The 13,325-nt window shown below is 37.7% G+C and overlaps 1 protein-coding gene across 5 annotated transcripts in view; it reads left to right on the top strand.

Moving 5' to 3' along the window:
- MEIS1 (Meis homeobox 1) overlaps positions 1-13,325 on the top strand; it is a 137,736-nt gene that overhangs the window by 104,003 nt on the left and 20,408 nt on the right. For all 5 annotated transcript variants that reach the window (XM_002811954.6, XM_054548129.2, XM_009237241.4 and 2 more), the window contains one exon: positions 9,024-9,100. In XM_002811954.6, the coding sequence (XP_002812000.2) occupies positions 9,024-9,100 (77 nt within the window). The remainder of the gene's footprint in view (positions 1-9,023; positions 9,101-13,325) is intronic.

Genomic DNA, 13,325 nt, shown 5'->3' with positions numbered 1-13,325 from the left:
CCTCAGCTCACTGCAACCTCTGCCTCCTGGGTTCAAGTGATTTTTCTGCCTCAGCCTCCCAAGTAGCTGGGACTACAGGTGCGTGCCACCACGGCTGGCTAATTTTTTGTATTTTTAGTAGAGACAGGGTTTCACTGTGTTAGCCGGGATGGTCTTGATCTCCTGACCTCATGATCCACCTGCCTTGGACTCCTAAAGTGCTGGTATTACAGGTGTGGGCCACTGCACCTGGCCAAAAGTGCTCTTGTATATAATCTGCTATCATTCCTGTATTTATAAGCAATGCTACAAGCATTAATAAAGTGATGGGCATGTGAGTTTCCACTGAGTTTTCTGACTTACATCAAGATTGACTATTCCTTCCATTAGCAGAACTGAGTTGTAGAAATAAAACGTACACACACATACATTAAGATAATAGTTTTTTTCATATAACAAGTAATAATCATCATATATATTCATGATTAACTCACCAGGAGTCAGTGGGATTTCTTCACCTCTTATATAAAAGACAAAATCGTTTGGAAGTGAATTTTCCCAACTTGTATGTTACCACCAAGTTTCAAATTCCAGCTCTACTACTTACCAGCTGTGTGAACTTGAGAATTTCCTTTGTCCTTTCTGTGCTCAAGTTTCCTCATCTATCAAATGGGTCTAGCGGCTGTTAACTACCTCAGAAGGCTTTTGTGAGGAGTCATACAAGTGAAGCATTTGGAACAGCGCCTGGCACATTCTCACTTCCTGATATATGTTACAATTACTACTTCTTCCACTCTTGTTAATACTGCTAAGCTACTATTAATAAAGTTCCTTTAGCTGGATGCTGGAAGGAGAACATGGGTCAAGGTTCTGATGAACTAACTTTCCCTGACAACCCCCTCCCCTCCCCTTCTGCCTGCCTCCCAGGCAGAAGCAGTGGATATTCAGGTAGGAGTGGAGGAGCAGGGAAATGGCAACTCTTTCCTCTCTGTTCACCATGATTAATAACATGGTTCATGCTCCCTTATAATATATTTTGTGTTAAAAAAGGGAATGGAGAAATGAGAAACAAATGGCAGTGGGAGTGTAGCCAAGTGGAGAAACTCAGGGCAGGACAGACCTGGCACCAGCACTAAGTAGCTGTGAGCTGTTGGCGTGTTTTTGACCTGGCCAACCCTCAGCTTCTTCGTCTGTGAAAAGGAGCTAAGCACAGCCCTTACTCAGGGGGTTCACCAAGAGTACATGAAATAATGCCTGTAATGCATTTGTTGTACTGACAAATAATGAGTTTGAATGAGCTATTGTTTAAAATGATTCAAAAATGATACTTCACAGTGAAGCATGAGTTTTCTCCCTTATTTACTCCCATGGGCCTCCTGTCCTGTTTTTGTTTTGTTTTTTGTTTTTTGAGATGTCTGTTGCACAGGCTGGAGTGCAGTGGTGTGATCTTGGGTCATTGCAACCTCCACCTCCTGGGTTCAAGTGATTCTTCTGCCTCAGCCTGCTGAGTAGATGGGATTACAGGTTCCTGACATCACGCCCAGCTAATTTTTGTACTTTTAGTAGAGATGGGATTTCCTCATGTCAGGCGAGTCCTGACCTCAAGTGATCCACCCACTTTGGCCTCCCAAAGTGCTGGGATTATAGGTGTGAGCCACTGCTCCCAGCCCTGTTTTTCTTAATGGCCATTATTGTATTTCCTCTTATAAGCATGGTCTTCTACTGAGAGAATCAATATTCAGAGGATTCATTAATAGCTGTTCAACATAATTTTAGCATCCTTCACGAATGTTAATCCATTTAGGAAGAGGATATAAGTAATCACTAATTTGGAGTCTAAACTGTATGTCTGAAATGTATATACTTTAAAATATTTCTGTAACATATGTGTAGCTAATGAAGAATATATCTAAAACATTGTTATTTTATAAATTTGTAAGCAACTTTAAAAAAAATTCCAAATACAAAGGCCTATGCAGTTTCTTAGTATAAGTATCTGACTTCTTTATTTAGTGTTTTCATTTTCTATTTAATTGATATTTAGGAGAAATTAAAAGATCAGATAAGTGAGGCAGGGAGGGCATTTTATTTTATTTTATTTTATTATTTTTTATTTTTTATTTTTTTTTTGAGACAGTCTCGCTCAGTCACCCAGGCTGGAGTGCAGTGGCGCAATCTCGGCTCACTGCAAGCTCTGCCTCCCGGGTTCACGCCATTCTTCTGCCTCAGCCACCCGAGTAGCTGGGACTACAGGCGCCCACCACCATGCCCGGCTAATTTTTTGTATTTTTAGTAGAGACGAGGTTTCACCATGTTAGCCAGGATGGTCTCGATCTCCTGACCTCGTGATTCTCCCGTCGCGGCCTCCCAAAGTGCTGGGATTACAGGCGTGAGCCACCGCACAGGCAGGGCATTTTAGTATTGGCCTCTCGTAATTGGCTATAAAACAATGTCTTTACTACTGTGTGTTATAAATATAGTCTCATTAGTACAAAAAACAAAGATTGTTATGAAACATTATCCAACGTTCTACTTTTCCTTCCACACCTATGTCATTTTCATGTGCTAAGGTTACATTTATAGATTCCTACCTGACACCTCCACTGGCAACTTCTTTTAACTGCTGTTGGATATACAGAAATCAGAGAGATTGTCTGCAGAATGACTCTGCTGGGCCCCAGAAAAAACAAACTTTAAACAAAAAATGGAGCCCATTTAGTCTGAGCAACTAGGCAAGCTAGAAGTGTTAGTAGAGAATTAAGAAAGCGGATGGAAATCTTATGACTCTACTGATGATGCTCCAAACATTTCTGGCTTCTTAGCCAGTCCCAACACCACCCTTCCTTCTTTTGATTCCAGCATGTGCGAGGATGCAGGACTCAACTACTATGCATTCAGGCTATGTTCTGCGACTGCACGGTGCACTGCTTTTGTAATGCAAATAGGAGGCACAAAGTGTCTCTTTGATAATGTGCAGTCAGAAGACAAAAAAGCATTCACTGAAACAGTAAAACTAATTCATAAAGCTGAAAGACAATAGGGAAGCATTATGGATTTTTTTAAAGGAAAAAAGTATCCTAGATCAATGTAATTGTCACAGTGTAAGCTATTCACAGTCAATGCAGAAGGGGAAAATGGCTGCAAGTTTATATAAAGTGGGAGAAGTTTTTATAGGCAAAAAACCATTATGTTAAACAAATATAAATATATTTGGTTAACAAGTTTCTGCTTAGTCTCTTAGAGGTCAAATATATAGCTGGTTATTTTCATTTAGATCCACAGTATTCCCTTAGTGACAAAAACTCAGTAGAAGTTTTAAAAGAGCACAGAGATCTAATAGTTAAAAACCATATGGTAGATTTTTTTTTTTTCTTTAAAGGGAGTATCTCCCCATCACATACCAGAGTTTAGCTCAAGGTCAACTTATATTAATGCATTAAACTTAGCTGTAGAGGAGGCAAAGGGCTGGAGGAAAAAGGATAAAAAGTTCTGAAATTGTTCTTCCAACATATTCAGCCAAGCAACAGAACATTGCCTTGATAAGGCTTATATTGGACAGTTGCCATAATTCCTCCTGTTAGATCAGCTCCTCTGGTACCTATTCCCATACCTTTTAAAGTGTAGCATGTAACATTTTGCTTGAAAATTGCTTCTACCTCTATTGCTTTGTTATAGCCGTTTTGCAGTTTTGGTATAGAGACAGTTCTGTGTCACAAGAAATTACTAATCTGAGGCTTGAGAAGGGGCAGTGTAGCCTCCATTATCTCACCAGCAAGCTCTGTACAGGATTATTTTCTAATTTTGTGCTGCCATTACAATGTGCTATTAGAGTGGCCAAGGTGGTGAAGGAGGGGATGTTATTGAAACTTGGTTACCAGGGTAGATAAGATAAACTTCATCACTTTCTTGGCATCCACATTTGTAGCCAAGGGTGGAAATTTTGATGAAAGAAGTACATTTGGTCAAAGATATTAAGATGTAAAGCTGGATATTTTCTAACTGCATTCTACAGAGTCTGTCTCTTCCCCATTGATGCTCATCTGAAATAGTCTGCTTGATTGTTTCAATAAACACACTTTCTCTCAATGTATTGTAAACTTGTAAATACCAGATAACCAACTTAAAATCCCCCTCCCGTCCCAGTCTCAAGAAATAACACTGGAATTGTGCAGACATAACTTTCTTGAGAAAGTTGCCATTTTCTGTCACTTTCTATTCTTTGTGGCTGGTAAAATGACAGCTCAGACTTAACTTTTACATAAGCTATTTTTAGATTTTTCTCAGACATCCTTTAACTATTTCTTTTATACAGGATTCTACCCTAAGGATCATTTTATTTTTTGATGGGGTCATTAAGCAATCACTCTATACTGGTTCATTATTGGAAGTCACTGCAAGATCCAGAAATACATGAAGAGTGGCAAGCGGTTTATATTTCAGCAAGAGATTTATGCTAGAAAGGAGAAGTCAAGGTGTTGACGATTGAAATAAGGATGATCATTTCATGAGTTATTCCCTTTCGCTGGGGTTCCACTGCCCACAAGCCACTTAGTTTCCCTTTGAGGTCAGCATCTCTTCTCTCTGCAGCCAAACCAGCCTAATACATGTGTGCAGGTTTAATGCTGGAAGGGAGGGGCCAGCTTTACCCATACATAATCACTGTTTTATGGCTTTCACTCATTCCTGAGGTGTTAATGCAGATCAAATGGGAAACACTCGAGAAAGAACCCTTGCAGCTACTGCATTGCCTAGCTCTCCCCTCTCAATCGTTAATTCTTATTGTAAGATCTAAAGGTAATTTTGTTTGCTCTCTTAATGTGTTGCAGTTCTCCCAGTGGCCCTTGCATATCCTTTCTCAAATTCCCATCTTGATCAATTGTTTGCAAATAATTAAGCTTTTAAGAGATAATAGTATGAGGCTAATGTACACAACAAAGGCGAGGTCTCCCTCACTGTCTATGGGACTGTGGTCAAATTTGCTTTGATATCCCGAAGTGATTAGGTTGATTGGTATATCTGGGAAGTGCCATCCATCTTTCCTTCACAAGAGCCTACTGATCTTTCTTAAACTGTGTCCTTGAGATGCAATAACAGCAAAGGTGTTTGGGAGGATGGCAAGGAGTGACATAGGTCTTTAGTTGCAAAGGTTTGGAATGAATTTCCCATTTTCTCCCTAAAAACGGCACTTCTCGGAGGTTACTCTTTATCTCTTTTGTAAAATGACGTCTGCCTTTGCCCATTGCATGGCGTCACTAGCCCTGTGGGCAGAAGGCAACAGGGCTTTGAATGTTTTTTTTCAGCAGCCGTGCCTGTGGCATGCTGGGTTTTTGTCAAGTCATTTTTTTTTGTAAGTCTACAAAAGAATAACTCATATTGTCCACAAAAAGCTTATTTAGTAAAGATGCATAGGATTTAAGATATTGAAACATATTGGGTTTCAGTTTAAAAGCCTATTTCTTTGTGAATTTTTGGCTGGCTAAGGATTAGCTACATGAAGTCATGGCTTTCATGTGATTCTAGCAATTATAGGCTTTTTTCAGGGAATTGAAAGTTTGTGGGACACTAAGGCCAAGAACTATGAGAAAAAGAAATACATTCAGTTGACCTACCATAGACAAGGGTTTAGGAATGTTGTTGATACCTTTTTCTCCTCTTAACAATGGCCAGATTATTGTGACATTTAATTTGTCCAGGCTTATTCATTTGTATTAAAATATATATATATATATATATATCCCGAACAACTGAAAATTTCTTAATGGAGACAGAGTGCTGAGCCTCCATAGCTTGAGGCTGCCTAGCAATTATGCTGCACGAAATTAGACACAGTTTGTTCCAATTACTTAAAATCAGATCACATGAAAAGTGACAGAGGAAAAGAAGGGTAGAACTTTCTAATTTTTTGATATTTAAATTATGAAATCAGAAACTGCATGATGTGAAGAAACAACCGAAATTTGCACTGAAATTTTGAGAGCCATATTACTACCCTTTGAAGCTCCAGTAATCCAGGTGGTGGTAATGATTCAAAGAGAATTTTTCTGACACCACTTGCATAAATAAAATGTGAATTCCATTTGCTTTGTAAGAATGTTTGTAAAACTTACTCACAAACAGGCATGCAAAAGTACTCTTGAAAATACAGGAAAATAAATTACTGTGACAATTTTCAATTTTCAAAGTAACTAAAGATAAATGGCATAAATAATAATTTTTATCCAGTTCTGGTCATAATATTAAGACATAACTAATAAGACAGGGCAAAAGGTTTTGCCATCTGACTATACTAAAGAAGGACTGTTGACATATTTATTAATTCTATTAAAAATCACTGCAAGTGATTTCTGTAAGACCTGGACAACTGTCAGCAAATAATTTTACAGGAAATGTTATAGATTGGAAGTTGCTTGTGTACTTCAGTGTACAACTTTATATGGCACATAGTGCCAGTAGTGGGATGCTAATATTTGCATATTTCAAAATTGAGCTTGTCTTCTGGCACTGCAATACTGTAAGAACTGCTAGCCTGGGTAATCTTTAACCTCAATGGATCTTAGAACTCTGGATGACAAAATTGAGGATAAGAAAAGTTGTCTGTTGTTCAAAGTCCCATAGTTAATGAGTGGCAGCATCATTTATACAATCTAATAGAGTCATCTATATTATGTACAATTCTTCAACTAGTATAGACATAGACCTACTGTATATCAAGCTATGATTCAGCATTCTATCCATGGGATAAGAAATTCATTTGGTTTGTATTGTGTGCCAAACCTTTATACAGTGGGAGTTATGTTTTAAACCTTAGGGTAATGGATTGCTTTGAGCTCAGTAGCCAGTCATGAGACTTTGGCTGCAATGGCTGGCATTCTGTTGAGTAGTCACTTATGATCTTAGCCTATTAGCAGGTTTATATACCTTTATTTGAAGAAAGTGGGTCGACATCACTTTTGTGAATGAAACAAAGAAAGTAGTGTCATGGATCTTAAATTGGATTGTTTCTGCTTTATTATACAATTTGATGTTGCATCTGAGTGGAGAGTGTCTGTCATGGCATGGTACAGCCATTCCTTTGTTCCACAAATATTTAGTGATTTTCTGTTATGTCCCAGTCTGGGCTTTGAGGATAGACAGAAAGCAAGGCAAGGGGTTTAGTAGCATTGGTAGATGAGTGGGAAAAGACACACCAACAAGGAAATAAACAATTAAAGCAGGCGCTTCTTAGAGCGATGCTTGCTATTAGAGAAATAAGAAAAAGATGAATGTGAGCATGATAAGGCAGGGTGCTGGGAGGTGGGGAGGGTAAAGCTGAACATTTGAGCTGAGAGCTAAAAGTGACATTGGAGTAAGAATCTGAGTGATGGGAAAAGCTGGTGGTGTTAGGAAAACAGAAAGAAGGATGGTGTGGCTGGGTATAGGGGTAGGAAGTAGGTGAGAAGAAGGTGTCAAAATCTGAGAGGTGGGCAGGGCTGGATGGTGGCAGGCCTTGCAGGCCGTGGTAACCAGTCTGAAGGTTACTTCACAGGGGACATGAATGGGGATCATGAAAGGCATCTGCTACATCCTTTGGTCACGGTGAGGCTTAGGCCCTAGAAGGGAAGCAGGAAATATCACTGACTTATGTCTGCCTCTGGCCATCTCTTCCCCTGGCCAGTTTCCTCACCTGTAAAACAGAAGGAATGATAGATTCCATTTATGTCACTCAAAGGGATGTAATGGGGATTAATTACCATCTTGTCTGTAATATACTTGGAGCTCTTTAGAGAAAGGCACTATATTCCATGAAAGCAAAGCCTTATTCTAATTGTGTATTTATTGATTAAGTGACAATCATAAGACAATGCTTATGGGAAAAATTGTGATCTGTCTGCTGTTCACAAACAAATCCCCTGTGTATAGATATAGAGCATACTTAAACTTACATGTAAGAGTACTGAAGTGCTCACTAACAAGCCTTTTTAGCATCTAATCAGACATTATTAATTAAATTAAAAGCTGTGTTAATTAGCATTCAATAGACCAGAATTTAGTTTCCATGGCACAGATAGTTAAATTAAGGGTTGGGGGGTGCACTTTTCCATTCATAATAGAATAGAGGGTTGACTCTCAGAAGAATTTTATCTTGGGATAATTTATTGAGATGCAGTGTTTCAAGCAAGCTAATGTCTCTATAGATGGAAACCATATCCTCAGCTCCTCCCCTAAGCTTTAGAAATATGTATTTCAAATTTAGATGTATTTGATTAGTGAACAGAAAGCATTTGTGCCAAAACTAATTTCAGTAGAATTCCAAACGTTCTTACAGGAAGGTATGAATTTCACTTTATTATCTAATCCTGTAATACTTTTATCTACTCTGACTCTTAAGGAACATAGCTGGGCTTGTTCTTAGCATGCAAAATATGCTGGTCTTTGACCTTATATTGGCCTGTGTTCAGAATCTCAGCATGTGTTGACATTCAGATTTGGAAATCAACATTGGTGAATTTTGTTTTTTTTGCTGAAGACCGAAAATGAATAGTGTGTGTGTGTGTGTTTGTGTGTGTGTTTAATAGCACCCACTTTAGATTTGATATTTGCATCTGGCAATATGGTGTTTTAGAGGGAGAATGTCACTATGGGGACCTCAGCTGAGACTGTTGGTCCAAATGGGTCAGCTTTAGAAATTTATGGTTCAATGAATATATTAAGTTAGGGCAGTTTACTTTTAGATGGTAACAAATGGCTTGTCCTTATTTTAATCCTATAAAATACAGTGAAGATCATACTAAACTTGCTGTGTTTGCAACAAATAAAGCTGTTAAAGGATAAACTCAGTATCAAGGTTCTGCAAGTATCCTAAGTAGCTATTTATACACTTCACTAATCTTTGTAATTGGCTTGTCTTTTACTGCCATTAATTAGATGATGTAGTATTCCATTAATAAGAGTGACACACCTCAGCATTTTTACCTTTAATTATAGACTTCATGAGACACTCAGGCTATTGACAAAATGGCCTAAATATTGCCTGATGCATGCATATCTTTTTTATTCTCTTTCAGCACCCTTACCCTTCTGAAGAACAGAAAAAGCAGTTGGCGCAAGACACGGGACTCACCATCCTTCAAGTGAACAATTGGTAAGTAATTTGGCTTTGTGTTTACACACAATCTGTTTCCCCCTCTGGCAACCTGCAGCTCATGTTTTGCATTAAGAAGACACACCCAGTTGCCACTGCTCTCCCTGGTGGCTTGTTGATTCAAAAGTGAAAACAAACTGTTGACTGATATGTGAGAACATTTGCTAGTATGGGAAATAAAACATTGTATTGCCTTCTACCTCATTTATAAGTTGACAATTTTATGCATAGTATAAGTATGTGTGTAATTCACATTCACTATGGCTCTGTCAATGTATCTCTCTCTATGGCTTTTTTTCCCCCCTTCAGGGTAATCAATAGAATAGTATCATCCTATTTTCTACAAAACAAGAAAATCCACCATCACATATCAGTCAGGTTTAAATTCATTGAATAACTAAATTCAGTTAGACTTTGTTAGGGCTATGCATTCAAGGATAGTCTCTCCTTTGCTCTTATCTCCCGAATACTGAAAGGAAGAAATTATCTGTTTCTCTTTGAGGCTATTCTAAACCTGAGGCATCTCAGGGCTGTGCAATACTGTTTCTAAATAAAGTGTAAATTCCTCATTTGGGGTGAAGCTGAGATTATGTACCAAGTACCAGCCAACAATATTGTGACTCAATGTATAGCAGTGTGGCAATGAGGCTTTGAGAAAGTATGATTTATTACCCTTTGTGAATGTGCTGAAAGCCAGGTTTCATATAATCACCCAGGGCTAGTGTCATATTTGAAGGGTATCGAAATCCAATATCCTCTAAAAGTAAGTGTATCTAATTAATTGTCCTAATATTTTTAGATTAGTGTTTATGATGGGGAAACCTTATCCTCTTTGAAGTAAAATCCAGAAAAGGCCCAAAGCCTGGTCTGGGGAAGGGGAGAACTAGGAATGCCAGTTTGCAGACAGAAGTATTTCTTTCTGTTCAGTAAGTGTCAAAGATTAATATTACAGAATCTCTGATTACATGGCCTAATCCATTTTGGTGAATAAATTTGTTCTTGACGTCTATTGCACCTACATTAACAGACCCTTCTCTGTTAAAGAGCCTGGGAGCCTTTGGGAGAGATTTCAGATATATTAAACCCCATTACAGAAAATGTAATTTCTGTCAATATAATCCCATGTATTCTTCAATTTAGTATTTTAGAGATAACAAGCTACTTACAATATATTTGCCTTTGGAGGATTAATTTACAAAGTGCACTATCTGCAAGACACAGACAGACTCACATAAGAATTGCTTGTAAGGGTTATCAATTTCTATGACCTTACTGCAGCCTTGAGAGATCAATTTTTGCAGCCGTTTTCATCAGTGGATGGTAAACCAAGCAAAGGCATACTACATCTAAATGTGTTACTAGGAGTTGTGTGGCTGCTGAGGTTTTTTGTTTGCCTATTTCTACCTGCTACTGTGTCTTAATTTTCAAGGCTGTTAATACTACATATTGGAACTTTCAAATAGTCCTGGATGATATTATAGAGGAGAACATCAATTTTGCATGCACATCTAAATTCATATATCTGTATTGTAAAACTTAAAGCTGATGTTGAGACAGTTTTAATACAATGGAGGCTGCACAAATGTCCGCATTTCCCTGGGAAGTGTTCCTGTTTGCGGGCAAAGGAGTGGCAGGACAAGCTCTCTAGTTAAGAAACGAAAAGCGCTGTCATTCAGGGAATCTAGCCTGTGAGCCATCTCTCTTCCTCTGCAGGGTTGCTAGCAAACTCCACTCATAAACACAGTTACCAGAGAACAAATCCCAATACAAGTTGCTTACTATGGGTGGACGGCCTTATTATGGGATATTTCCTGTGAATGCAGGAAGAGGAAGGCATTCTTGTGACTTCAAGCAATATATATATACACACAGTTTTCTAAATTCTATGCACAATCTCTGCCGGAGAGCAATCTTCCTAATCAGTCCATGATCACAATTCGACTTTCTCAGTTTTGTAACCAGAAGGGAGAGAAAGAATGTTTAAAAAGTTTTAATTCACACTCTAAAATAATTTTAAAGTATATGCAGACTTTACCCTAAACTTCACACTGCTATTCAATTCTGCACAGGTAAATAACTTAAAAATAGCTTTTACTTAGTTATTTGGGACAGAAACACAGTTCTGTGCTTAACTGACACTTTGTGCAGTGTGTGGGTTCTCTCTACTTGTGTATATATGGAGTTAGAAGTGGCTTTTGACATTTAACAGCGTTGTTTGCTGTAGAAAATGTCCCTCAAGTAACTAAAAGTTGTAAGAGAGATTGTTTTTCTTCCATTTGACAAATAATGACAATAGCATGTTTGATTTGAATTTTTAATGGTTTATTAATTTTTATAGATACCTCTTCCTGTTTTGTTTTGTTTTGTTTTGATACTGAGTCCTGCTCTGTTGTCCGGGCTGTAGTGCAGTGGTGTGAACATGGCTCACTGCAACCTCCAACTCCTAGCTCAAGTAATCCTCCTGACTCAGCCTCCCCGGTAGTTGGGAATACAGGCATATGCCACCATGCCCAGTTAATATTTGTTTTTCTTTTGTGGAGGCAGGGGTTTTGCTATGTTGCCCAGGCTGGTCTCTAACTCCAGGGCTCAAGAGATCCACCACTTCAGCCTCCCAAAGTGCTGGGATTACAGGCGTGAGCTACTGCACCCAGCTTATAAACATTTTTTATAAAAAATGTTTTTTATCTTATCTATACTGAGCATCGGTACAAGTTATTTCCTACTAAAAATAATAATTTTGAAAATGGCATCATTAGTATTTCTGTGTTTCCCTTTCATTTATTTATCCACAACTTTTAAACATCTGTGTCTTCCTTCTTGGATTTCTTAAAACTTGTTAATACACAGGTACATTTTTGTATGAACTATGAGTCACAGTTGAAATGCAATTCAATAAAACGCTGAAGGGCAGGTTGAGTGTAGATCAGTCATAATTATTAGCAGCGACATAATGTGTCAAAATATATAATATGTAAGTGGAAAATATAAATTCATGTCTAGTTGTTAGAGTGTCATAGAAACCCTGGCTGATGCAGTTTTAAGTTAGGCTTTGACTGAAAAATAGACAAGAAGTTTGCTACATTTTAATGGTTCTTTCACTTCATCACTGAACTAATTTTACATTTCTCGGATTGACAGTGATATATACTACCTGCCTCAGGTGGCTAAGGCTAAAGTACATGGGATTTGAGGGGAGAAAGGCAAAAGAGAGAACTTAAAAGTAAAACAATAAGACTGATTTGATTAATTAAGAGAAAATCTGGAAAAAGGAAAATCTCGTTATAACTCTTATTTTGGTCCAATTGTCTGAATAAAAATGGAGAGAAAGAATCTTAAAATGGTTGGCATCAGTACTTACAGCATGTAGGCCCTAGGATGGAATGTGAAATTTATTAGATGTGACATTGTGGGCCAAGTCTATGCCAATAAATGTTTTGAGAATTGAGGCAATTATGTAAATAATTTGAGTAAAATATTTTTACATAAATTATCTAAGTATTTAATGTGACTGCATATTTTTAAAAAATCAACCTCCATAACTAGTTGTCTAAATATTTCAATCTAGTATGTTGTGGTTGACTTAGATTTAAAAGTGTAATCATTTTTGAAACATAATATGCACCATAGATTTATGTATTCTTCCTTCTTTGGTCCCTTGCTCCCAATTATAATTTTATCCAAAAATGATAAATAATAGCATCAGGGGCTTTTGTCTCTTTGCTTTTTTGTTGTTGTTGTGGTTGTAACAAATACTTATGTTATATCAGCAGTGCAAACATTATCAATATGCTAAATGTTTTAGTAACTTAAGTAGAAACATCTTAAACTTTGAGATTAGATGGTTGTTTAGACCTTTAAGTATTTAAGTAGAACTTTACTGAAGACACACACACACACACACAATCAATACTTGGTTGTTTTTTCTCCTGAATAGACCAACTTAATTTTTTTATATTGAAAATGTGAGTGTAGAATGGTCAGATAAAAATTTCCTTATACATGATCACACCAGTGTTGCAGACCTGGGAATTCCCTGTGATGAAAACTTATCTCTTGTGATTGTGTTGTACTTACTGGATGCCTCTGTCGCCTCCTGCCTCAGCAGAGTTTTGGCCTAGGGTGTACTGAATACATTTTACAGTTTCTTTGTTTACTACTCCTCATCCAAACACTTTCCTATTAAGGTCTGATATTAAATGATTATCCCTTTATGCTCTGAGAAGGC

The sequence above is a fragment of the Pongo abelii genome, chromosome 12 (genome assembly GCF_028885655.2).
Source record: "Pongo abelii isolate AG06213 chromosome 12, NHGRI_mPonAbe1-v2.0_pri, whole genome shotgun sequence".
Taxonomy (NCBI): Eukaryota; Metazoa; Chordata; class Mammalia; order Primates; family Hominidae; genus Pongo; species Pongo abelii.
The sequence above is the reverse complement of the archived record's forward strand: the minus strand, read 5'-3'. Positions and strand labels throughout refer to the sequence as shown.